The 26,924-nt window shown below is 38.4% G+C and overlaps 1 protein-coding gene across 3 annotated transcripts in view; it reads right to left on the bottom strand.

Moving 5' to 3' along the window:
- The window catches only part of KHDRBS3 (KH RNA binding domain containing, signal transduction associated 3), a 98,507-nt gene that overhangs the window by 37,265 nt on the left and 34,318 nt on the right, over positions 1-26,924 (bottom strand). For all 3 annotated transcript variants that reach the window (XR_003538891.2, XM_027711323.2, XM_027711325.2), the window contains exons 3-5: positions 22,988-23,104; positions 17,851-17,997; positions 11,467-11,606 (exon numbers count right to left, since the gene is read on the bottom strand). Coding sequence is in view for 2 of the 3 variants with exons in the window: in XM_027711323.2 (XP_027567124.1) it covers positions 11,467-11,606; positions 17,851-17,997; positions 22,988-23,104 (404 nt within the window). In the remaining variant the exon portion in view is untranslated. The remainder of the gene's footprint in view (positions 1-11,466; positions 11,607-17,850; positions 17,998-22,987; positions 23,105-26,924) is intronic.

Raw genomic sequence — 26,924 nt, 5'->3', positions numbered from 1 at the left:
TATGAGATCATTTATGATTTTAACTTATAACTCTAGGAGTTACTGTAGGAGGAATGAATAATCTGAGAGTGTATTACATCACTCAGATGGCTCGTGCACCAGGCTGGAAGAGACTAAAAAGGCATCAAGAAAGGTAACCCAGTGACAGGAGAGTTCAATCATCACCACAAAGATTGGAGTCATGTCAGGGAATGATGCTAAGAGCAAATTTTTAGAAACTGTAAATTGTTGTTCCTTCAGGAAGTTATCAGGGAACTAAAGCTTGATTGACATTACAGTGAACAGAAACTCAAAATATTGAGGAACCACTTGAACAGGAACCTTTGCATACCTTTGCAAAAACAACAGATCAACTCAAGTGTTGCTTAAATTGAAAAGGGCAGCTACATGAATTATGTTTAAAACTGTTTAAATGAGTAAGATGTATATACATCATATGGGAAGTCAGAGCAAATTCTATGGGAAGTCAGAGCAAATTCTATGGGAAGTCAGAGCAAATTCTATGGGAAGTCAGAGCAAATTCTATGGGAAGTCAGAGCAAATTCTATGGGAAGTCAGAGCAAATTCTATGGGAAGTCAGAGCAAATTCTATGGGAAGTCAGAGCAAATTCTATGGGAAGTCAGAGCAAATTCTATGGGAAGTCAGAGCAAATTCTATGGGAAGTCAGAGCAAATTCTATGGGAAGTCAGAGCAAATTCTATGGGAAGTCAGAGCAAACACAAAATTGTCAAAAAAGAAAAGCTCGAGAAAGGGCAAAAGGGGCTCAGTAAGGCTAGAACAGGTTTTAAAAGAGGTATCGCTTGAAGGGCTGAACCCAACTCTAACCTCAAAGGAAAAATGCTAATTAAAAAAAAAAATCCTGATAAAAGCAGGTCAGAGATAACTAAAGTCCTTCAAACTTTCCAGAATCAGGAATCTGCCAGAGTGAGCCTAGATCACCAGTGCAATGTGTATCTATGAATGTATACATGTATGTATACATGAGGATTTTGCTGCACAATAAAAAAGACTAGACAATGTTCTCATTGAAGAGCTGTTCTTACAGTAATCCATTGGATAGTGCTGCCAATGTTCTAGAGACAAATTACAGAACAAAAGAAACAAATAAAAGTGCAGTGTTCTTCTATAAATTGCAACAGGGTTCAGATGCCTACTCTTTAATCTGTAGCTCAATCCCAATCTGAATGTTTCAGAAAGGAAAATAGCAAAAAAACCCCAGATTATAAAAGGGGACACTTGGGAGCTAATACATATGCATATATAAATTTAAACATCCCAACATTATATGAAGTAATAGGTTCTGCTGTATGACTAAATGTAGAACATCTAGAAATAAGACTGGTCCAGAGGTCAGGATGTTAAATTATACATATTAGAATATTAAAAAAAAATTAGAAATATTGGAATATGTAGAATATAGAAAATATTAGAAAATATAAGAAGATTAGAAAAAAAGAAGAGTGCATACAACTTCGTTAGTCAACTGTGTATATTCGCAGTCTTGTTTCCTCATTTTGAAGAAAACCAAAATAACTGGAAGTACAGAAATTATGTCAAAGATGACGCAGTCTAGAACAGCTTACAGATCAGGAACAATTAAGTAGATAAGGCACTTCATACTAGAAATGACAGCTGAGGCTTATCTGATGGATCCAACAGAAATAAAGGAATGGAGAAGGCTGAGGGGTGCCCTTGTCTTCCTCAAGAGCAGCAGCGGAGCAGGAGTTGCTGATCTCCTCTCTGGTGACTAGTGACAGAACAGAACAAAATTGAATAAAGCTGGTTTTGAAATTTTGTTCTTTCACTTTCTTGGCCTTTCCATCACCTAATCAATTATTTTTGAGGAGTAATCACCTGCTTCTTAGGCCTCTGAATAAACTGCACAGAGGGTCTGTTTTCTATGCTTTCTCTTCTACAACTGTCTCACCTATGAATTAAAAAACCTTGGTGCAACTACTAAAATTTAATTAATTCTTCTACATATTTCAGCCAAATCAAGACATTTTGGCTCTGTTTTATCACATTCACCAAGATACCTTACCATCAAATCAAACATCATGGTTCCTAGACCCCTTTCAATGCTTGCTTCTTTGCCCAAGGACATCATTCTGCAACCCAGAGTTCAGCTGCCATCACCAACTCTTGGTCTTGGCTAAGAGCCTACTAACTAGTTTTATTTTCTTTATAAAAACTTTACAACAAGTTGCAAGTTATCAAAACAGTCATCTGTCAGCCCATGTCAGCCTTGACTACCTGCTCATATTCTGAAATACAAGAAAGGTCTTTTTGTCTTTATTTTCCCTCGTCACTACCATGCTGTCACCTCTATACCTTTTAGAAGTCTTTTGAATGTCCTCTGTAACCCAGTACCCATAAGAACATCTTTTGGTGTTGAGACTGCCAATATACCCAGGATAATGGTGTGCACAAATGAGCACTGAACCTCCCACATGTCTGTCTCCAAACTTTGAGTATTTTCAGCTTTGAAACAGAGTTAAAGTGTTTTATTTTCAGGACACATGAAATAAAAAGGTCCTGGCCAGTAATCCCTCAGGTGTATGATACTGCAAATACACAAGTACTGAAGCATCACAGGGGACACTGATTGTCTTCTTGCTACATTTTTAAGTACCTATTAACTGTAATTTCTATTAAACACACACTAATAGTTAAATAGACATTAAACACTCAGCAAATCCTACCTTCTAGCCAGGTGCTGTTATTGTCACGTCCAGACACGCTTTAGCAACAAAATGACCATCTATGCACTTGAGACCATTGTGCCCTGCCCTCAAAGAAACATTTTACTGCTCAATTATTATGGTTTTGAGAGAATTTGAAATATTTGTTTCATCTTTATCAACACTTGGACTTTGATTTTCCTGAATTTATTCATCCGGCAGTGGTGAATCCAGTGAAGGAAGTTAACCCTTCCCCATTAAACATACAGAAAATTTAGATAGCTTAATTCTGAATAATTTTACTCCCAGTGCTGGGTAACTAACTTGTTGACTCTGCATTAAAGAAGTTATTTCTTATATCTGGGTACCATGGACTAGACTAAATAAAGTAAATCCCAGTAACTCATTTACTATTTAATATTAAATAACGTATTTAGTAATTCACTACAAAATGAGAGGAATAGTCTAATTTAACTCCCACATGTCACATCGTCCCTTGAAGATATCATGAAAACTATTTTTGTTTGAACCTGACTTCTCCCATTATGTTATTTCATTACTTATACTTGCACTTTAGTATACGAGAAAAATAAAAAGAATAAGTGAAGCACAATATCTATAAAGCTATCAAACATACATTAGAGGAGGCGAGAAAAAGCCTATAACAAAAGTCTCAGGTTGTGCTAAAGTGATTTGTAAACACTAGTAATGATAGGAAATGGTATATGTCTATAAACCTGGAAAGCATACCTTTACTGTGCCCAGTTAAAGTATTAGTTAAGTCTTGTATTTTGTGATTAACATATTGTTTGAATCAAGAGTTTAATGTGTGGAAAAATATTCTCAAGAAAATCTAATACCATTTAGAATTACTTTATACTGTGTTAGACTCAAAAGATTCATGAGTGTCTGGAAGTAATTCACATGTACTAATCTAATTGTTGATTCCCATTAAAATAGCATTTTACCAATTCATACAATTTAAATACTTGCTATTTGGCCTTTATTAGCAATAATAATTGACATTTCTACTTTATAGTAGTCCCATAGCGTTTCATAGAATCACAGAATCAGCTGGGTTGGAAAAGACCACTGAGATCATCAACCCTTGATCCAACACCGCCGTGGTCACCAGATCATGGCACTGTCACATCCAGTCTCATCTTAAAAATCTCCAGGGACAGAAAATCTACCACTTTCCTGGGCAGCCCATTCCAGTCTGATTACCCTCTCTGTAAAAAATTTATTCCTAATATCCAACCTAAACTTCCCCAGCAGAGCTTCAGACCATGTCCTCTTGTCTTACTGATACTTGCCTGGGAGAAGAGACCAACCGCCGCCTGGCTACAACCTCCTGTCAGGGAGTTGTAGAGAGTGATGAGGTCTCCCCCGAGTCTCCTCTTCTGCAGGCTGAACAACCCCAGTTCCCTCAGCCTCTCCTCATAGGACTTGTGCTCAAGTCCCTTCCCCAGCCTCGTTGCTCTTCTCTGGACCTGCTCCAGCACCTCAATATCCTTCCTGAACTGGGGGGCCCAGAACTGGACACAGTACTCCAGGTGTGGCCTCACCAGTGCTGAGTACAGGGGGAAAATCACTTCCCTAGTCCTGCTGGCCACACTGTTCCTGATCCAGGCCAGGATGCCATTGGCCTTCTTGGCCACCTGGGCACACTGCTGACTCATGTTCAGCTTCCTGTCAAACTCCCAGGTCCCTTCCTGCCTGGTTGCTCTCCAGACACTCTGTCCTCAGCCTGTAGCACTGCAGGGGGTTGTTGTGGCCAAAGTGCAGGACCCGGCACTTGGCCTTGTTGAACCTCAACCTGTTGGAATCAGCCCAACTCTCCAGCCTGTCCAGGTCCCTCTGCAGAGCCCTCCTGCCTTCCAGCTGATCAACACTCCCCCCCCAGCTTCGTGTCATCTGCAAATTTGCTAATGGTGGACTCAATCCCCTCATCTAAATCATCAAAAAAGATATTAAACAGGACTGGGCCCAACACTGATCCCTGGGGGACACCACTAGTGACCAGATGCCAACTGGATGCAGCCCCATTCACCACCACCACTGGCCCACCCTCCAGCCAGTTCCTAACCCAGCACAGAGTGCCCCTGTCCAAGCCATGCGTTGCAGCTTTTTCAGGAGTGTGCTGTGGGAGACAGTGTCAAAGGTTTTGCTGAAGTCCAGGTAGACACATCCACAGCCTTCCCCTCATCCACCAGGTGGGTCACCTTGTCATAAAAGTAGATCAGGCTGGTCAGAAAGGACCCTTCCTAAACCCGTGCTGGCTGGGTCTGATCCCCTGTCCATCCTGTAGGTGGTGTGTGATTGCATTTAGGATGATCTGCTCCGTAACCTTGCCAGGCACTGAGGTCAGGCTGATGGGCCTGTAGTTTCCTGGGTCCTCCTTCTGGCCCTTTTTGTGGATTGGCGTGACATTCGCCAATGTCCAATCATCTGGGACCTCCCCAGTGAGCCAGGACTTGGTAAATGATGGAGAGCAGCTTGGCGAGCTCTTCCACCAGCTCCCTCATCACCCTTGCATGGATCCCATCTGGTCCTATAGACTTGTGAGGATCCAAGTGGCTCAGCAGGTCATTAACTTTTTCCTCCTGGATTACAGGGGGGCGATCCAGCTTCTTATCTCTGTCAACAAGCTCCAGAAGCCAGCTGTCCTCAGGACAACCTGTCTTACTCTTGAAAACTGAGGTAAAGAAGGTGTTAAATACCTCAGCCTTTTCCTCATCTTTGATAACTATGTTCTCCCCCATATCCAATAAAGAATGGAGGTTTTCCTTGCCCCTCCTTTTGCTATTGATGTATCTGTAGAAAGACTTTTTGTTATCCTTAACACAAGTGGCAAGATTGAGTTCAAATTGTGCCTTTGTCTCTCTAATTTTCTTTCTATGTGACCTAATTACATTCCTAAAGTCTTTTTTCCATAATTGGTAAACTCTCTTTTTTACCCTAATTTCCTTTCAAAATCTCCCTGTTCAGCCAGACCGGTTGTCTTCCCCGTCAGCTTGGCTTTCAGCACACTGGGACAGCCTGCTCCTGTGCTTTCAAGACTTCCTTCTTGAAGCATGTCCATCCCTCCTGGACTCCTTTGTTTTCAAGGGTTGTTTCCCAGGGTACACTCTGAACCATTCTTCTGAATAGGTCGAAATCTGCCCTGCAGAAGTCCAGTGTAGAGGTTTTATTGATGGCCCTCCTTGCACCCCTGAGTATTGAAAACTCTATTATTTTATGGTCACTGTGCCCCAGACGGCCTCAGACCCCTGCATCTCCCACCAGCCCCTCTCTGTCAACAGAAGGTCTAGCAGGGCCCCACCCCTGGTAGGCTTATCAGCTGGAGCAGGAAATTATCCTCTATACCTCTAGGGCTCTCCTAGACTGCCTCTTCTCTGCTGTGTGGAGTTCCCAGCAGACATCTGGCAGGTTGAAGTCACCCACGAGAACAAGGGCTGGTGATTGAGACATCCACCAGCTGCTTGTAGAATAATTCATCACCCTCATCATCCTGGTTGGGTGGTCTGTAACAGACTCCCACCAGGATGTCAGCCTTGTTGGCCTTCCCCCTGATTCTGCTCCACAGGCACTCAACCTTATCGTTACTGACCTCAAGTTCTACAGTAAAGAGACTCTCTAATATGTAGAGTCACCTCTCCACCTCTCCTACCTTGCCTGTCCCTTCTGAAGAGCTTGTAGCCACCCATGGCAGCGCTCCAGTCGTGAGAGTCATCCCATCACATTTCCACAATGGCGACTATGCCACAGCTTTCCTGCCGCACGAAGTTTCTAGGATTTGTTTCCAGCAAACTAAGTTACTGCCCTTGACCACAGTAGCAGGTAAAGCATCTCACCGATACTCCTCTCCAGCTGCCCTCAGTAACAACCGCTTTATCTTTTCATATATCACTTTCTTCGCTCTAAAATCATACTGATTTTTTTTAAAGTTTCACCTTTCACTGGATATTTAAGTTAGTAAAATTACTCCGATCATAAAATCACAGCTGGAGTCAGTTCGCAGCTTTCCTTCACTTCATTTCAGTCAAACAAAAATTTATGAAGATGTTTTTCAGTATCTCCTCCCAGAAGTAGTAAATGGAAAAACAGCTTTAAAATAAAAATACTTGTAAAATTTAGAAGAAGTTCCCTAACACTATATTATTCAATGAGGAAACACTTGGAATTCTTTAATTTTAGCATTCACAGTTCTATAACATCTGCAGGGATTTAGAGTGTTCAATAAACAGCTCTAACAAACTTGGTTACCAGATGTTGATACATTTTCTTCCTTTGAGCACAGTCAGCTACATTCAGTGTTCCCTAAACAGCAAATATTTTTGTTTAGGTTTTATATTAGACATCTGAAAAGTAACAGACCTGTTATTTTGGTGATGACAATTTAAAATATTAAACACTGATACCTGGATACAACTCAGAACTTGTATTTCTGCCTTATTATTTTTTTTAAATGAGTCACCATGGAAGCTTTATTTCATACTTCTATTTGAAAACATATATTTGTTTATGTTTCAATTTTGTGGAAGATGGGAGATCACAAAATTAAAACAAAACACAGTCAACATTAATACCTGCCTTTGGCCTAGATCCTGAACTGGCTTTGTCAAATATTTCTTTTGTGCTACAGACCTTTTGCATTTCACTACTTACATATTATATGCCAAAAGGTTTTGTTCAAAAAAAGAAACTAGATGATTCCAGACACGTGGCAGGGGAACAGCTGGAATTTGTGAACACACCGCAGCAGTGATCCACATCAGCTCATCTTACTTCTAACATGTAAGACAAGTTCTAACTTACACCTCCTTTAAGTTATTTTTCCCCAGACCAAGTGACAGTCATTCAACCATCAGGATCCCAGCCATACATATACTGAGATATGATTAAGAATAAATGAGAAAAGTAAAAAAACCTCCACACTCTCATGAAAGCATAAACCAGAAATTCACCATTTCTTTAATGAAACTATTCCTAGATGTTTGCTTTACGACAAATTACTTTCTTCTCCCCTCACCTCAGTGAAACCAAAATACCTGTTTTCACATACAATTCCTCTCAATCTGTGGAGTGAACTCAGGCAGCTCTTCCTCATTGTGGTCTTTCAATACCGAAGGGGGGCTGCTTATAAGAAAGATTGTTTTATCAGGGTCCGTAGTGATAGGACAAGGGACAATGGCTTTAAATTTAAAGAGGGCAGGTTTAGATTAGACAAATTTATGATGAGGGTGGTGAGGCACTGGCACAGGCTGCCCACAGAAGTTTTGGATGCCCCATCCCTGCAAGTTTTCAAGGCCAGGCTGGAAGGGGCTTTGAGTAACCTGGTCTAGTGGAAGGTGTCCCTGCCCATGACTGAGAGGTTGAAATTAGATGATGTTTAAAGGTCCCTTCTAATCTAAACCATTCTATGATTCTAGCAGTGATTTCTAGGTGTAGAGTGACAGGAATTGGTTCCCCATATGCCACCCCAATGTATCAAGGAACCTTTAGCCATATTCTTAGATGTACTATTATCATCCTCTAGAATTTCACTTTTCTAAGACATCTTGGTCAGAGTAACAGTTGAGAGATCCTTAAATCTTATTTTTGTTCTTAAAATACAAATGGGACTTTTCTGAAAGGAAATGCTACTTTTGTTGCAAAACGTCCTTAGGGGTGTACATTATCATGTATAGAATCAGAGAAGGGTTTGTGTTGGAATGGACCTTAAAGAGCATTTAGTTCCAACCCAATTGCCATGGGCAGAGACATCTTCCACTATGATAACATATGCCTATTTTGAGTCTTTACTTAATTAGAAGTCTCAAATTACATTTTGGTTGTGTTATTTATTTTGCACTGATTCTGGATGAGAATAAAAAAATGCATTAAAGAAACACTGATTCTGAAAGAGTTATATTTTCTAGCTTCTCACCATAACAGCACCACATTAAATACCATGGATCCTCTAAGTTTGCTACCATAATAAATTAAAAAGCAGCCAGTATGATCATTTAAAATAGTTGCCCCAAAAAGCAACAAAAATTTAAGAACATCGTCCATTTATAATAAACACAAAGGAATGAAACCCAGACTTTCACCACTTTCCCCTCTTGTTGTACAGAAGAAACAGGTATGCTAAAACAGGTTAAGTGCTCAGCATAAACATTACAGAAAATAGAAGTGTTTGATTACATCTGAAGGTCATCTTTATCAGCATTAGGGACAAAAACTGTAGGGCAAGGCAGGGGAGAAGGAAGAAGATCCAAGATCAATTATGAGAAAAGAACATTGCTAAAGGCAAAGCTCATAAACACACACACAGCCCTTCTAGAACAAATTCCATCGACTCACACTCAAAACCTTACTTGGCTCTGGAGTCATAAAAATTTAGTCAAGAAAATCTGGAACAAGCCAGAGAAAGTATAAAGAGTTACCAAACCACAGTCATTAGGAAATAAATTATTTACCCCATACAGGAATACCCGTGCATAAGTTTAAATTTTTGTATGCAAGCAAAAACGTATTGTTTCCCACAAAATAAAATTTTGTCATGGAGCTAAAACCAGATTTGATAAGATGCATTATCTCCAGTTTCAACATGTCTGACAAGGAGGAAAAAAAGCATGGTTTGGTATTTTTTTTAAGTGAAACTATTCAGGAGTAATAAAGGCTTAAAATGTGTGAACTTAAACACTCATATTGCATCCTCAACAGGATGTTTCACATATCAAGGTTGGTATCTTAAAACCATTCCCTAGATTACAAAGAAAGGTTAGGATCAAGGTTTTAGACTTCATTTTACTAGTTTTCTGAGGGCTTTGCTTCAACCTCTCCTGGATATCTCAGAGATGTTTTCTATTGAAACTGTTCTATCCAACACCGAGACAAAGCCTTTAAAGCTTTGCTTCAACAAAAGTATTACTCACTGAAATCAATTTCTGTTAAAAAAGAATCAGAGCATTATAACTGAGTTCGAGATCTTCAGCTCAATGGCTGTAGAATCTGAGTAGCAACAGCACTGAATTTCATTTCAGGAATATGATAACAGCTTCAATTTTAGGGCAAAAAGTCTTGGAGTTTAAGACAAGCCTTGAAGCAAGGACAAGTCAAACAAACCTATATCCTTTTCCTTTTCTTTAGAACATATATGAGAAATGACAAAACCACAACCTTTTACTGTCATGTCCAAACCAAAGACTAATAACACTTAAATTTACCCTGAAGATAATTATTGTAGGCCAACTACGAGGCATACTGTGAACTATGTAACAGCATGTATCTCTTACTTAAAAATACAGATTTGGAAAGATAATTTCCCAAAATCCAGAGGACAGAACTAGCCATGTTAGAAATGCAGTACTATAAAAAGTTATTTACATATGCACATACTAGGTACTAGCAGGAAATTAGTTATCAAGCTTTAGCAATAAGATCAGATCAAACAATTTCAGTATCGCAGAAATAGTTGAAGGACATGAAAAATAAAACAAACTTGAAATAGTACTGCAAATGTGTATCTGTAGCAGAGTCATTACAGGCATCTACGGCCAAGTTACAAACAGTTAAGAGCTGAAATAAAATTTGCAAAAAAAAATCTCCAAAAATCAAATGAGGTCTCTAATTTGAAAGTACTTTTGTACTTTTAGCTGATTACAGTGATAAAGAGGTGAAACTTGGTATATAATTACCACTACTCAGAACATCAAAATCAAGAAAAGCAGAATATATATATTACACAGTATTACTTAATACAAGAACAAAAGTTTGTTGATTGAGAGAAATTTTTTCTCAAAGGACATGATCTACACTACATATAAATTCTTGGATTTAAGATTCACTCAGCAATGCATTTGCAATCATTATCAGGATACACGTAACTAGGCAGAACTGTATAAATGGAGTATTTCCTTAGTGCTAGTTCTTCTAACATGCTTTTATCTTGAGGTAAAACACTTCAGAGTATTATATTTTAATTATTTTAGAAGCTGAAATGCGAGTTTCAAGTTGCAATAACAGAAACTGTAGCCACAACTGAAGAAAATAATTTGCTATAGGAAACAGTCAGACTTAGCTGCTGCAACCACCAACTCTGTACTGTAACACAAACAGTTATGAACTTTATTTAGTTTTTGTTTTCACATTTCAGGACTCGAAGGAGTTGAAACTGTCATCTCAGTACTGCAAGGAAGAAAGGGGATGCTGGAGTAAAAGTAAAACATTTCCTGTGACAAAGAAAAACAAAGCAAAAAAAGCAGCAGACTTCGCCTATTCCTGAATCAAACAAGCACCACTTTTCACAAAAGTAAGTGCCACTCAGACTCCAGAGCACTTCTCTATCATTTCATCATGACTATGAAAACTTAGCAACACAGTAAAAAAGGAATACATATATTCTGTTAGAGATATTGTATGAAATTCATATGTCAATCAAGAGAGATTTACCAGTTTTTCAAAGCAGTGAACTCCACAGGGCCCAAAGACAGACCCCACATGCACCTAAAGCGTAACTCAAGGTTGCAAGTCAAGATGCTCACAGTAAGGTTGAACACCTTGGATGATGTACATTGCTTAACAAAGGCAGCATTCAAATGTCAAGACGAAATCCAGCACCACTGTTAATTTAGTCCATACTCATTAGACTATTAATAAAGTAAGGTTGTTTCCCTGATTTTTTTAAACTCTTCTTTTGGGAGTCCTTCCTGTATTTTACTGTTGTACTCTGGGGGAAATTGTGTTTCAAGGGAGAAGCCTAACATATGTACATACCAATGAAATTCCATTTACCTGGACAAAGCAGGAACTGGCACTCCTCTTGCTCGAATAGATGCTTTTCCACGAACGACTGGAACTTCTGCAGTTTCTGAACCACCATTTAAATATGTCAATTCTTGAAGCTGTGCCTGTCTGATTTCGTCATTGTAGTCCTAAAACAGGGGGGAGAGAGTGAGAAAAAAACCAAACTGTTCACCCACCACTCCCAGCAAACACTGCTCCTGAAAGTTTCCTCTTAAAAAGTTGAACATCCCACTGAAAAAGTTTAACATGCACAATAAGATAGGAATATTACTCAGTCACAAAATTTAAAAATTCTACATTTTAATTGCCATTTTTGCTCAGGTATGTGTTTCTTTCCTTTTGTATATTATTTCTATATAGCTTTACCAATTAAAATGCTAATGTTAGAATGCTGCAGAGATAGGATGAAACAACAAAAAAATCAGGGTCTGATATTCTGAACTGAGATCCCGTTTGTAGTTCCAGCTGTAGAATGACTGTGTTAAGAGCAGGAAAAATCCCAGTGCCTGGTGATGCAAAGTAATAAAGAATAAGTACACTGTTGAGAGTAGTCCATGAAAATGAAGGAATAGATTAAATATCCACACCTTTAAAATCAGGAGTTAAAGAACAAACAAGGACATTCAGTCAATACACACATGCAACATTATCTACAAAAGAGCTCAAAAATTAAATTCTATAATATGCAACAGTAAAGAAGCTGAGGACATATATCTTATTTCTGTCTTTACAAAACCTCTATTCTAAAGGTCTAGCAAAAAGAAAGTTCAAGTTTTTATACATGGAATTAATATGGTACTTGTCAAACACGCAGCTTTCAGGGACCTTGAGCCAACCTCCAAGACAAGCACATGCCACAGGAATAAAACAGATGCAGCACTGAACACTTGAGCTACACGTTTTTGTATCATTTATCCTCTGCTTCAAGTGAGCCAAAAAGAATGTACCCATAAAGGTGAATCAAAGAAATATCTTACTGAATGTGCATACATATAAACTATCAAAATATTAATAGGTCCTCCCATAGGAATGGAGTGATACTTCTGATACAACAGCCCTTACCTTCTGCAAATCCTCTCATCTCAAGAAAGAAGGTTTGTTCTAATACTACCCATTTTTCAATTCAATTGCAAAACAAAGAATCTGCATCTAAATACAAATCTGAGTTTATTACATTTATTCACTACACAGGTACCAAAAGACTGTCAGGAAGTCTTACAGACAACTCTGAAACATAATCCTGAATTGAAAGGAGATTAAAACTTCCATGAATTCAAATATCTCAGTTATCCTTGAAACATTCTGCTTCTCCTAGATTTCTACAAACAAAAATAAGAAAGTTCTTCCAATGTCATTGCTGAAGGTAGTTACTAGCATTAAAAGTGGCACTTTAATAGCATTTTGTCCAAGCTGTCTTGAACAGCTTCTGAAATTTAACTTCAATTGCCCACCTGAGATTATCTCCTATTTAGCAGCAGAAATCAACTAGCAAATATGAAGAAAAAGGTCTCAAAGACTGAATTAACTGTTTCAAATGGCATAATTGAAGCTTTTGAGAAACCAATTCCATTATTAAACAGCTGGGACCCAATACCCAACCAATCCATTGCAGAGAGTATATTACAAACAGGAAGCTGAACACTCTTCTGGCCAACTAGTGTGCAGAAACCCATTTTATATTTGTTGCTGGATTAGAACTGTCTACAAATGCAAATTTCTATGTAATGTATGGAACAAAACTTTGATCTTGACAAAAAATGCCAAGGAACTGTACCACCAACACACAGGTACCCAAGTTCTGGCAGTCTGTATCAGAGATGCTCTTTATAACTTCTCCACAAAATGTCCTCTTCAGAATTGGACTCCTGGAAAAATACCTTTGATCATTTTATATTAATTTCATTTAATTCCTTAGCAAAGATGTGCCTGGGTTGCCACTGTGCATGTTGGGTCCTTTTTCTACTTTCCTCCCTGATGCTCTCATTTTCCTGCAGCACATTACTAGCACAACAGCCTTAGGTCACAGACAAGGGCTCCACTGTGCAAAGCACAGAACAGAAAATATGGTCCTTATCACACATGCCAGAGGCAGCAGGAGGATATGGAGCAAAGGGGCAGTACAAGGAAGCCACGATAAGCAGCAATGTTAAACCATTAGACTCTGAAATGGATTCTTCAATTAAAAGTACCAGATGGTCAATTTATGAATACTCTCTGCTGGAAAACAGTACAATTCAAGTCAAATTAAGGAGACAATCTTTTTCTCACCTAGAAGATGGACATGGAAACTCTTCAGACTGCACTCCTCCTCTGTACAGCTTCAGCAGTGGCAGCACTTGAATTTCAGTCTAATGCCGCTGCTGAATTTCAATTGAACAGATGTATTCTCATTTTATGAACACATTGTCATTCTGACTAAATATAGTCTTCCACAAATGTGGAGGGTGTATGAATGGCTACATCAAGACACATGTAAGAGATTTTCATCCCAGACAGAATTACTTACATGATCCAACTAAACAACATTCTTTTAAGTTTTATCTACAATTTTTATCCAGACAGATCAACACATTGGCAGCTGCTCTCCTTGGGATCACTAACTTAAGACCTTATTTTGATCTATCACTCAAAGTATTAGCAAAGCCATTGTTTTTATATAATATTAGGACAGATCCCTACAAAACCCTTTGCAGCTTTGCAAAACCCTCAAGTAGATCTTTACCCTGGCAGTGAGCAATCAACTGTTACCAAGTTTCCAGCTTTTTTTTTTTCTTTACACCTTACAGTTATTTGCCAGGTTGCTTAAGGAAAAGTCTGAGAGTTCCCAAAGGTCACCAAGCTCATCCAAATGTCATTAAATGATATTTCATCATCACATCGTACAAACCCAATATGCAGAAGGTAAACAGACTACTGGAAAAACTTGTGATCTGTCATTGTAACTGCTAAATATTGTTCTCTCAAAGACATATCTTCTATACTTTGCTTTAAAGACAAGGAAAATAATTCTGGCAGCTAATGGAAAAAGAAAATTAGTGCTGCAGCTGTCAAAAGAAATGGCAACCACTACTCAAAAATCAAGCAATAGTCTAAAATAATAAAACAAACCACGAAATAGACTAAGGCAAGTTCTAATGCCCACAACTGCAGTAATCATAGAAATCACAAAATGGTTTGGGAAGGAGAGGACCTTAAAGGTCATCTAGTTCCAACCTCCTTGACATGGATAGGGACATCTTCCATTAGACCAGGTTGCTCAGGGCTCCATTCAACCTGGCCTTGAAATCATGGTATAATTCAGGAACCAGGGGGAGGTGAGGTTGAAAGTACCTGGCTTTTTGTCCTGACAGAAGTAATTCTGAGATGATTAATATCAAGCAGAACACTCACTAATATAATAGTCAAACAGGGTGATGACCAGAGGGTGTGGTCATAACAAAGGGATTGGCTAATTTAAAGGAAGACAAATAATATACTTGAAGTCAGAAGCCACAATTCTTCCTGCAGAGGACTGGTGAGAGTCAAGGCAACATGAGTACAGCCAAAAAACTCCAGTGTTTTGGTTTGAGTTATGCCAATAGTTTAAAGGAAATTAAACCACTGCAGCTGCTTGAGGCTGAACTTCAATGCAAAGGTGCTTAACTATGCATCCAAAGATCCAGTAAGAGCAGTTGAAGCATTTTTGCTATAGTCATCTACCACAAGGATATTTTGTGTCCTGCATTCTAGCACCAAATGTGATTTTATCTTCAGGACTGATCTGAAAACAGAACAATAACCATATTCATGAAGTACGGCCAGCATTTAAAATTGTAGGAAGGCATAGTTAGCTTACATTGTAAGGAGAATACCAATTATGATCATAATCATATGTACTCATAGCAGGACTTGTCTGAACTAAACCAAATAATTTCTTAAGAAAACCACTACAGACCTCATAGAAAATAAAATCAAGTTGCATTCACCACTAAATCAGACAGTAGTTCTAGAGAGGAAAAAGCTGCTCCTTACTGCTTCCTTCAGTGGCTGCTGCAGGGGGGTCCAGGCAGAAGAGATTAAGGCATTTAGAGCCATTCTGATAAGATTACATTTGAAAAGCCAAAGGGAAATTAAGACAGTGTTGGCTTGATCCCATAGTTCAGAAAAGATTACATAGCATCAATTCAGCTCAGTACAATAAAGTGGCAATGATCAAAAATGGAGATGGAAAAGTGCACACCCAGCAAATGGAATTGCTCATTATCAGTCTGTAATTCTCCTAGCTTAGCACAGTAACAACCAGGTTTTGATAAGCTTACTTCATTTATGACAACATTAGGGAAGTCAAGCCCAATGAAGAAAAATAAGATCTCTGACGAAAGGGGGCAGGGGGATCAGACATATCCTTACTTCCAGCACATGCAAAAGTACTTATCAAACTGAGCATATTTCCACCTAAAAAGAAAGCAGCTGTTTGCTCACTAGAATAACCAAGAACTTAATTCTCCCTTATCTCTTCACACCATGAAACCATGAATCATGTAAATACAGTAACCTTTGACACTAGCAACCTTTGACAGCCCAGCATTCCTACAAATACTCTGTTGAGTATCCCCTATCTAATCAGTTAAGATGTCTGAATAATAGTGTGCTTATTTACATCTTGTCACACACATCACAAAAAAAGGTGTTTGGAACCTGCAGACAAAGTCACAATGTGGTGCTTGATTCTTTATAAATGAGAACATAATGCCCAGGACATCTCTTTGGTTTTGGATTGTCTCAAGGTGCATCTACATTACTGTTATTTCTAACCAGGATGTATTCCTAATGAACCTCCTGATGATCATCACTTCTTTGGATCATGCCATCATGTAGTATTGGGGCAAATGAACTATCGTTCATACAGACAAAAACAGGCCAGAAGAAACACTCCAGGAGCCCACAAATCCAGTCACCTGGGGACTTAGTTTCATAGAGTATCTTGAGTTGGAAGGGACCCACAGGGATCTCTAAGTTCAACTCCTGGTCTTGCACAGGACAACCCCAAGAATCGCACCATGTGCCTGAGAGCAATTGTCCAAATGCTCCTTGAACTGTCAGGCTTGGTGCTGTGATCACTTCTCTGGGAAGCCTATTCCAGTGCCTAAACATTCGGTGTGGTTACACGGATCTAAACTAGGTTAGGTACAAACTACCATCCTCAAAATGCACACAGGAGCACTGCTGGGTCATCAGCACCAACTGCTCCACCCTAGAATACAGCTATCACTTCTATCCAACAGGCTGCAGTGGCTGTACAACAGACATCCCCAACAGTACCCAATACACGTGCACTGATTCCACTCAAACATTTATATACTGATATATGCCTTAGTAAAGTTTCCTTAGCCAGGTCTCCCACACTTCCAAGATGTGACACAAATCAAGACACTTGGATAACATTTCCAGCAGTAAAAATAAACAAAAGCTGATGTACCTTGAGAAAGCTTTGCTTTCTATATTCATTCCTTTAATCACCAATAAAGACTGAAGAATGTGCACTGAAGAGCTAATAGTTAGGAACTTCACAGAGTAACATCACCTCAAGTGTCCCAGCTTCTTAAGACAGGTTGGATTGATCCAAGCAGTTTAATACTGCAAAGCAGTGAAGCTGATCCTTACATGAGAAGCAAGTAAAGTTGTCTTCTGCAGAAAGACGCTAGAAACCCATTATCTAGATATATCCCAAACCTGGAGTACAAACTTGTACTGGAAATTGGATCTCATTTTGTACATCCATACATGGCAAGCTGAAGTATACACCAGAAGACAAGTATAACTCCAATATCACTAGCTTCGTAATAAAAATAAAGATACAAGATAAAATTGTATTGATTCTCATCACTGAACACTAAACCAGGATCACGAGTGAGAAGTACTACAACTTCAAATTCATTCACTCTTAGTGTAATAGAACCCTATGCTGACGCTTCCCATGTGCCAAGAACATGGAAAAGCCTCACATTTTACATGTTCTCACAATTATTTTTAGATTTAGATATTTTGCACATGACCAGTTAAGCAAGAATGAGTTGCTTTCTTACTACAGGTCATATCATGAGATGAGTGTGTGGACACTCATGTTACAGATTCACCCTTTAACTGTCTATATCAAAATGAAAACTATTTGTAAACATCACCATTTCTTTCACAAATGAAGGAAATTAAGCAACATGACCTGACCAATACTGTGCACTGTTCATAGAATGGTTTGGGTTGGAAGAGACCTTGAGATTAACTAGTTCCAACCCCCCCACCACCTCATCCCACTAGACCAGCTTGCTCAGTTTTAGAGATAACATTTCTCACTCAAGACTACCAGAATTCTCATAAAAAAAATAAAATACTAACAGGAATGAGGAACTTCTTGATTTCTTCCAGTGCATGTCCCATTCTGGCATATGCTTCAGCAGGGGGAGCAAATACTTCAATTAAAACATGCAGGTCATCATTTAGGTGGAAATACTTTGCCTCTCCACTTTTTCTCAACTCCTCCTCCTAGAAGATAAGAAAAAAGGTTGGTTTTATACCGTCTTGTTTTAAAACATAGTAATGCAAGTATTAAAGCTGTTCAGAGGAATTTGCAGACATTATTCACCATGTTCAGATGTCTACAAATAAAAAAGTAACATGAAATAAGACTCAACTTCTGTTCACATACAGAAACTGTATCACAAGGGAGAAGGCTCTCAGGTGTTTTCTCAAGTGCACCAGTTTCACGTAGAAGACACTGAAAAACAAGTCAACTTGAAGCCTCTTTTCCTAAAAGTAGAGTCTCCAGAAAAAGGTTTGATCTGATATTCCATAAGAGCAAGATTCTTTTACCAAAATTATTTCCATCTTGGTATTACTACACTGCTCTGATACTTATTTTCTGTTCTCACTGAAATTTCTATCCCATGAGAGCACAGAACTGTGCTACTTGGATATAAAACTAACAGCATATGAGACAAGGGAAGAGGACATTAGCAAGAAGAGTTCACTGGCTATTTCAGAAGAGAGCTTATTTCTTTTATCCTATTTCACCCAACCCACTTCAATGACTGAGAAGCTCTGAGTTCAATGTAGTGGAGCAGAGCTCAGTTCTCAAATACAAATGCAAAATGTTCACAGACCGAAAGGACATAATTAGCTAGTCTCTGATGGGCTGCCCCTGTGTATCTGATAGGTCCAAGAGATAAAACCACCATTAGAAATAAATTTCATTGCTTTACCAGATAGCATTACATCAAATACTTACCAGTTCCACTGTCTAAAAACTGAAGCTCCCCTGCAGCTCACTGTCTTTAGCAAGCACTCGGTAAGCACTTCACCCTTTAGATTGCTAAAATATAGCTGCAGCAATAGTTGAAATCTCTTCCCCTGCACACTCCTTAATTATGGGTTGAGGTTTACATGTGACTTCATTTCTGCTTCTCATAAACAATGTTCCTGTCATCATGATTCATCTTTAACTATTGTCATCATGATTCATCTTTAACTATGAGGATATTTAAAAAAAGTCTAGTTTGCTGTTAAAGCACCCACAGTAAGAATATTAAGAGGTCACTCTGCAGGATTAGACTATCAGCAAGACTATTATTTTGTCAATACAAGTAACAGATCTTAAAAACAGGAAATAACCTAATATAAACATCACAGCTCACATATTTAGTTTCAATGGGAACTGTTTCTCACTTAAATAATTTAAGCACAGTTACTCAAAACATGAGGCATTTCTAGCACTGGAAGCTAGATGTTTTCATCAGCTGAGTTCCCTACATACTTTTTTTTTGGCATACACCTGCATCAAGCCTTCCCCGTTCCTTTTTCCTAAAGGCAAAAAAAAAAACCCAAAAAATTACTGTGCAGTTTGTGCAGAAAACAGTGCTAAGAAACTTCCCTTCTGTGCTTATCAATCAACTTGCCCGATAACAGCAATAAGCAATAGAAAAGTTACAATTTCCTGTGGTAACAAAAACATTTAAGTCAGCAACTTTAACAAAACATAAGAAATTTCAATGCAGGTTTTTCTGAAATCATGCCCATAAGCAAACTTTTAAAGTAATTTTATCCTTTTTTTGCAAAGTTCACTTTGATTAATGTATTTTTTTTTAGTTCTGTAGCATAACTTGGCAACACTTCCATTACTTCCTCAATTACTTGCAAGGCCAGAGGTTGGACTTTGATGATCCATGTACCTTCTAACTCAGGATATCCTCTGATTCTATGAGCACACTACTCTCCACAGCTCTTAACAGCACACAAATGAGAGTGACCTCACTCACCGGCTTACATTTCCTAACCTTGAGGACACATTAAGTACTTCAGGGTTTTGGTTTTTATTTCCCATGATGACCAACAAAAAAGCCACAACTTGTTCCCACTCCAGTATCCCCCTCTGACAGCATTTTTAGCTCCCACAAAATCCTCTGCCTGCCATCACTTGGCAGTACCTGCATTGGCTTGGTTTGCCCACTGCCTGTGGATGCTGCTTGGCTGGCCAAGACAGGCATTATTTTAATTCTATTGCCATGGGCATTTGAGAGCTGCTGAAAGGATGAAAGAACCAGATATGGAACAAGGGAGATAAAAGACAACAAGATCACCACTTCCCTTTTTAAAATCTGTCCTTTAAATCTCCATTTTCTTGCACCAAATTTATCACACCAAAGAGCTCAACCTGATTTAACTTCAAGTTTCAGTACAGACACATCTCTGCAGTATTGCACTCTGGGAGCCCTATGAGATAGCTTACCCCACAGCAATCTTACCCTATTTGCTTTGTACCTTGTGCTCCTGTATTTCTTGGTATATCTTCATGGTCCAGAACAAAGCAGAGTACTAGCACTATTTTACTGTACCTACAGACTCTCTTGCTTTTCACTCTCCTTGACAAGCCATCAAGAACCAGAAGTTGAGTAGCACCATTTATCAAAGTATGCTCATAGTACTGTCCTTTATCTTCACTAGACTGTCTTTGACTTAGGTTTTAAATTTCTATAGGTACTGTCTGATATCTATTTTTAATGTTACCTTAAACATGGCTTCTGTCAGATTTTATAAACCATTCAGAATACACAAGTTGTTGAAAGGCCTACACCAGTCTCAAACTATTGGTAACACTTGAATAACCAATTGGGGTGGAGAGTTTAAGTTATTCCTGCAGAGTTACAACATAAAAGCAATCTTGTAAGGGAATAAAGAAATTCAGAAGTGAGTCAGACTTTTTCACTCTCCTATAGGCATAGGAATGCCTGTGGTGCCAAAAGAAGGTGTCTCAGCACTGACTAATGAAAAGCTAATGATGAACTGCCAGCACAGAAGAGAAGAATTACTGAATTCAGACACTGTATATCACAAATAGATACGTGAGATGGTCCTCAGATTGGCTTATCTATATCTATTTTTCTGGTTTACCTATTTTTTTCCTAGACAACTTGCAAAAGGTAGTGATCTTTGCTACATTGTATCAACCTTTCACATAAATTTTCTTTCTTCCATAAGCCTTTGAGGTTCTTTTAAAATTTAAAAAACCTTACAAAGGTAGCATTCAGAAATTTAGCTTAGAGAAATCTACGAAGCTCACTGCCACCTTCCCTCAGGAAAGAGGTAATAATCACTAGTCTTCTAAAATTGGTCATGTAGCAGTTATAATAGTACATGTTCAGAAATTTATAAAGATGTGACTCAGTGCCCTTATTAGCCACTTAATTTGAAAAAAAAATTACTTAAGCAGTTTTAGCTGGCATCACAATCACGAGAAAGTCAAAAATTTGGACAATTTCTTCATTACCAAAGGAAACAAGAGAAGCTCAAATGACAGAAACATTTAAGACTCTTCTCCAGGATTCTGAGGCCCAAGTTAGGATCTGAACTTTTCAATTTGAGCTTCTGCTTTTATTCAAAAGAAACTTTTTTATGCTGCGGAACCATTAAAAAACACTCAGAGGCTTTTCTACTCCACATGACATCGCATTTTGGTATAGAAACACGGAATGCAGCAACAGAATGTCAGTTCGACACAGTCCACAAGGAGTGAGAAAGTTTACAAAGTGTCACTTAAACCAGAATCTGAATACTTAGTTTGTCATCCTTAGAGCAAGTTTAGTTTACATCTTTTTCTGGTTGAACTGAAAGGGTGGTTAAGCATTGGAACAGGCTGCCCAGGGAGGTGGTGGAGTCACCATCTCTGGAAGTGTTCAAGCAATGACTGGAGATGGATGGCACTTGCTGCTATGGTTTAGTTGGCAAGGTGGTGTTCAGTCAAAGGTTGGACTTGATCCTAGAGGTCTTTTCCAACCTTTGTAGGAGATTCCATGAACTGTCTAATTTCCTCTTAAAGGTAGTAGCAATATAGTTTTCAATAACTAATTGTGAAACACTTGAAGTTGCATTAGCTGTATCCCTAGATTTTCTAGCCTTTATTGTAGAAGAATGTATTTATATACACAAATTATATTTAGCTCATTTATATTTAATAAAAATATTTAAGAAGTAATTAAAAGGAAGAGATAGCCCAAGTTTTACAGAACAGAGTAATTTATGGACTCTGATTCTTGATAAATACTCTATAGATCACATAACATTTATATTTTGCTGATGGAGAAATGTGCTAAAAATTATATAGTTTAAGCAATTCAGTAGCCAGCCCTCTAAGTCCCTCTCTACATGAATGTCATTATTAGTCTTCATATCACACAGTATTTTTAAGTTTCAAATTACATAACCACATAGGTATTTCACTCGAAGTCTATAAAACATGATATGCTGGAGGCAAGAAATATGTTCAGTGTTTTTATTGCTATCATCAGGGATGTTCTAATTAAACAACACAGCTTACTAGACATGTGACATCTCCTTAGTGATGGACACTTACCTGCTACAAATTTAGCCAGAGATTTAAGTAAAGAATGAAAGCTATTACTACAAACACCTATAAGCTGAAGATTTCTGTTCTGCTGTTTACTTCGGCTCCACTACAACCAAATAGAATATTCCCACAGAAACAGTTGCAAGTTGTCAGCTGCTTAAAATGCATAAGTCATCTCCAGAGCTGTGAATTTTTCCAGTTGTATTTTAGCTGCTTTCATCAGTTATTTTATTTTTGTTTAGTATTAAAGGTTACTAAATTTAAAGGTTAAGTGTTATTTTATCTGAAAATGTTTGTTAAAAATCTATTTAGAAGCCAGGTTCCCTCCCAAGTGAGAACACTGCCATGTTCACTTAGGCATTGCTCGTTATCAGTTGTATGAGACCAATGCAGAACATGCCACAGGGAAAGCCTCACTTAAATCCTCAAAGCCCACAGTTTGGGGGGCCTAAATACAACTCATGGTAGCTTTAAAATACTCAGTGAGAACAGACTCCTCAGGAAATAGGTCTCATCTACATATAAACAATACTAGGATCTCCCATACTTTTAACTTGTTCCAATTTTTGTTACAGGGTTTGTTCCCCTCCTAAAAATTTTAAGCTACAAAATTCCACTGATGTACTGAGCTCTTACCTTTGTCTTGTCCCTCATAGAACCTTTTCCCAAAATAGACATTTTTGTCAGCGTTTCTTCCTGTAAACGCTTTAGAGAATTACCACGGGGGCCCAAAAGTTTTCCCACAAAGTTGAACTGTAAGAAAGCAAAAACATTAAGCTCATTAGATTTTTAATCATAAATTAATATGCAAAATGGAATACTGTGCTAAAACAACAGGTGCAAACAACAATTAGATGATAAATCAAGACATTAAAGTACAATCATGTAGTACAGTTAAAGGAATGTCAGTGGCTCCATCAGAGAAACACAGAAGTACCTGAACTCAAAGATAACCTGGTGTCTACTACAGACTGCCAGATCCAGGGAAACCTGTTGGCAAAGCCTTTCTCCTCCAGGTAGAGGAGGCATTGCACCTACAGGCTCTTGTCCTGCTGGGAGACTTCAACCACCCTGACACCTGCTGGGAAAGCAGCATGATGACCTGTAGGCAATCCAGGAGACTCCTGGAATGGATGGCAGATAACCTCCTAACTCGAGTAAGTAGACAGCCCTACCAGAGGAGATGTGATACTGGATCTGATGGTCACCAGTGTGAGTGAGATACCTGGGGACACCTGGAGGCAGCCCAGGCTGCAGGGATCATGCATTGGTGGGATTTGCAGTCCTGTAGGACATGGATCATGTAAGGAATAAAGATGGGTCCCTGAACTTTAGGAAAGCATCTTCCAGCTCTCCAGGGAGTTAGTCACTGGGATCCCCTGGGAGATCACTCTTGAGGACAAGGGAGTGGAACAGAGCTGGTAGATTCTTAAGAAAGACTTGCAGAGAATGCAAGAGCCAGCAATTCCCAGGAGCAAGAAATTGGGCATGGAAGGCAAGAGACCATCACAGCTCAGTAGGGACCTGCAGGACAAGAAGCAAACGCATAGACAGTGGAAACCAGGACAGGGTACCTGGGAAGAGTGTAGAGAAGTCTAGTTTTGTAGGGGTAGAGTGAGAAAGGTCAAGGCTAAGCTGAAACTGAACCTGGCAAGGAACACAAAGTAACAGAAAGGGCTTGTACAGGTATGTTAATCAGAAAAGGAAGGTCAAAGAAGGTGTTACCCCATGACAAACAATGATAGAAAAGTGGTAACAATGGATTAGAAGGTTGAGTTCTCAAACTGATGTGACACAATCATATCTAAAAGACATCACTATACTTGTACCTACAACTAAAGAGCAAACAGGTTTAAGCTTTGTGGCCTCAAATTTATGAAACAGTTTTTAAGTTCTTTAGTTGTGCCTCTAAGAGCCAGTATGGACTACTTTGACCTGCCTATTCATCTAGACTAATTTGAAAAGATTTGATAAGACTTTCAGGCAGTAGTAGCCCAAAATCCTTAATTCCTATTCTGAAGTGCTAATGGAAAAAAGGCCCAGCTGCATTCACCCTACAATGCAGAAAGTCTACAGCTCCGATTCATTTCCTTCAGCTTCAGACAAAAAAGGAAAGCAAGCATTAAAATTCAACTAAATATGACAAAACTTTATTCCTCTTAGCAGTTTCATGTTCAATTCCCAATGGGGATATGAGGTAGGAACAAGATACAATTGAGCAAATGGGTTATGCATGATTATAGTCCACAGAACCTACTAAATTTAAGGTTTTCCATGAATTAGTCTTCTGAAATTATCAGGCCTCAAAGAAATTCTCATACAATTTCCTTAATTTCCTTTTTTATTAGATATATTCCCTTTTTTTTCCATATAGCTCTTAAGACACAGTCAAGGAAAATATTCATCAGAAAGACTGCCCAGGAAAAAAGTAGAAATCTCCACTGCTGAGGATATTGAGGACTCAGGGCCAGTGATGAGGTGCTGTGTAATCTAATTTACAATCATTATTTCAACAGAAGGTTGGTCCAGATGTTTTCTAGACATCCCTTCCAACTTGGACTTCTGATTTTATTATTTCTGAAGGTATAAAACTAAGGAAAGTAAATGAATTTAAACTATTTGTAACAAGTTTGAACTTCCAGAAGTCAATAAGTCCTTGGCAATTCCTTAAATTAAAGGAACCTCAGTTAAGCTCAAATGAAAGCTTTTATGTAGTGGAACACTACCTCAGTTTTTCAAGCATTACTTAGGATTACTTATGTTTACTTTAAAATATCCTTATAAGTTATTGAGAAGAAAAATAAACACTTTTTATTCCAGCTGTATTAGTTCTTTTAAAGTTAAATAGTTTAATGTTGCAGAAATCTAAAACCTGACCCATGGAAATCTAAAACTTTAATACCTCCAAAAGTTGTCATCTTATCAAAACCATGAAATCTCTAGAGCCAAGGCCAGACATAACAGCAGCTATACAAAGAGCTGCACAGATGACATGTCCTAGACATTTAATGAACATAAAAATGCATTCTGAGATCCACAGAACTATTCTTTCTTGTGCACCAGGGCTTCAAATATTAGATTTGACAAGTCTGAAGCATAAGAAACTGTTGTAAGTCTGAAATTCTGCTGATTTGAAAGCACAGTACCTCCAGGTGCAGCTTAAAAACACAAACATTAAAGGTTAGTAAAAAATGGCTTGCAACGCAGTCAAAGCATTTTTACTCCCACAAAGCTAAAAAGCTTTGGAACATTTCAGTTGATTATTCTGTAAATAAAACTCATTTATGATATTGAAAGAATCCTTTCAGAAGAAAACAGATTATTTACTTTGGACAGGTACTGCATTTTGTTAAAACTATTGGTTTATCTCCCTTTCACATCAAATTGGAAACAAAGATTTACTTTGAAATATTTCATAGATATAGAAACAAAAATATCAGCCACTAAGTTACTAGCATTATTTATATATACACTGCTTTATCCCCAGCAATCAAGGAGTAGAAGGACTCAAACCTAAAGGTACAAAACCACCACTCAGTAAGACAAATTTTAATTTCAAACTAGCAAATCCAGCCTGTCTGCTGGTGAAACAGAAGCAAGTAAACCTGGCAGATCCAGGCGAGCTCATGTACAAGTTTCATGGCTGCTTCCCATGCTCCACATTTAGAGTTTATTTGTCCCAAGAGCACAAGAAAAAATGAACAAATTCAAGTCTAGTATTCAACTCTGCCTTATAAACTATCTCTGAATTAGATGCACTGGATAGTAACAAGACGTCTGAGCAGCTCTGTTCAAGTCAGATCAGTCACAATCACTAACTCTGGCTCAGAATCAGACATGACAGACTCCCTTCTTTACTCACCCTTCTCAAGTACAGCACAATCATCTTCAGACTGCTGTAAATACCCCAAATTGCCCTTGAGTTCACTAGCATCAGTTTAACAGTGTATTGAAGCAGTCCAACCATGAATGTTACTCTACACTGGATCACCTGTGTTAAATCAAGGATTGTCTCTGCATTAACACAGGTTCTAATGTATTAGGTATCAGGATATTATGGATGATGGCATATAAAACAGGAGATAAAGTCCCCAACTTAAAGTTGCTTCTAGACCAGGTCTAAAGGATATGGCAAAAATAGTATCTCAAGCAAAATTACAGCAAAGTCTCAGGCATCTTTGCAAAAACAGTATCAAGATGCAGATTAACAGACCTGGAAGGAGACAAGTGGATAAAATGGTGAAAATTACCACCTCAGCTAAACTTCAAGCCAAACACTACTCCACTATTGGTAAATGGTACCCTCTGTACCATTACATCATTACAGAATATCACCAGATATATATTAGTTTGAGCAAAATGATGCAAGATTTAAGGGATGTTCCTATTCCTAAAATCTGTCATCACTGAAAGCACATCTACCTGTCTCTACACCTCTGGTTTACTTTGTGGGTAAAGATACACCATGCAGAGCAACAGCTCCTTCTCAAACTCCTGAGACATGGGGTTTGACATCTCTTGACCATGGTGTCCATTAGCCCACAAGTACTTGTTAATTATAGCAAAAGCATGT

This window comes from Pipra filicauda, unplaced genomic scaffold, assembly GCF_003945595.2.
Source record: "Pipra filicauda isolate LSUMZ 115617 unplaced genomic scaffold, ASM394559v2 scaffold34_size3990699_pilon, whole genome shotgun sequence".
Taxonomy (NCBI): Eukaryota; Metazoa; Chordata; class Aves; order Passeriformes; family Pipridae; genus Pipra; species Pipra filicauda.
Note: the sequence above shows the minus strand (reverse complement) of the source record. Positions and strands in the feature narration are given on the sequence as shown.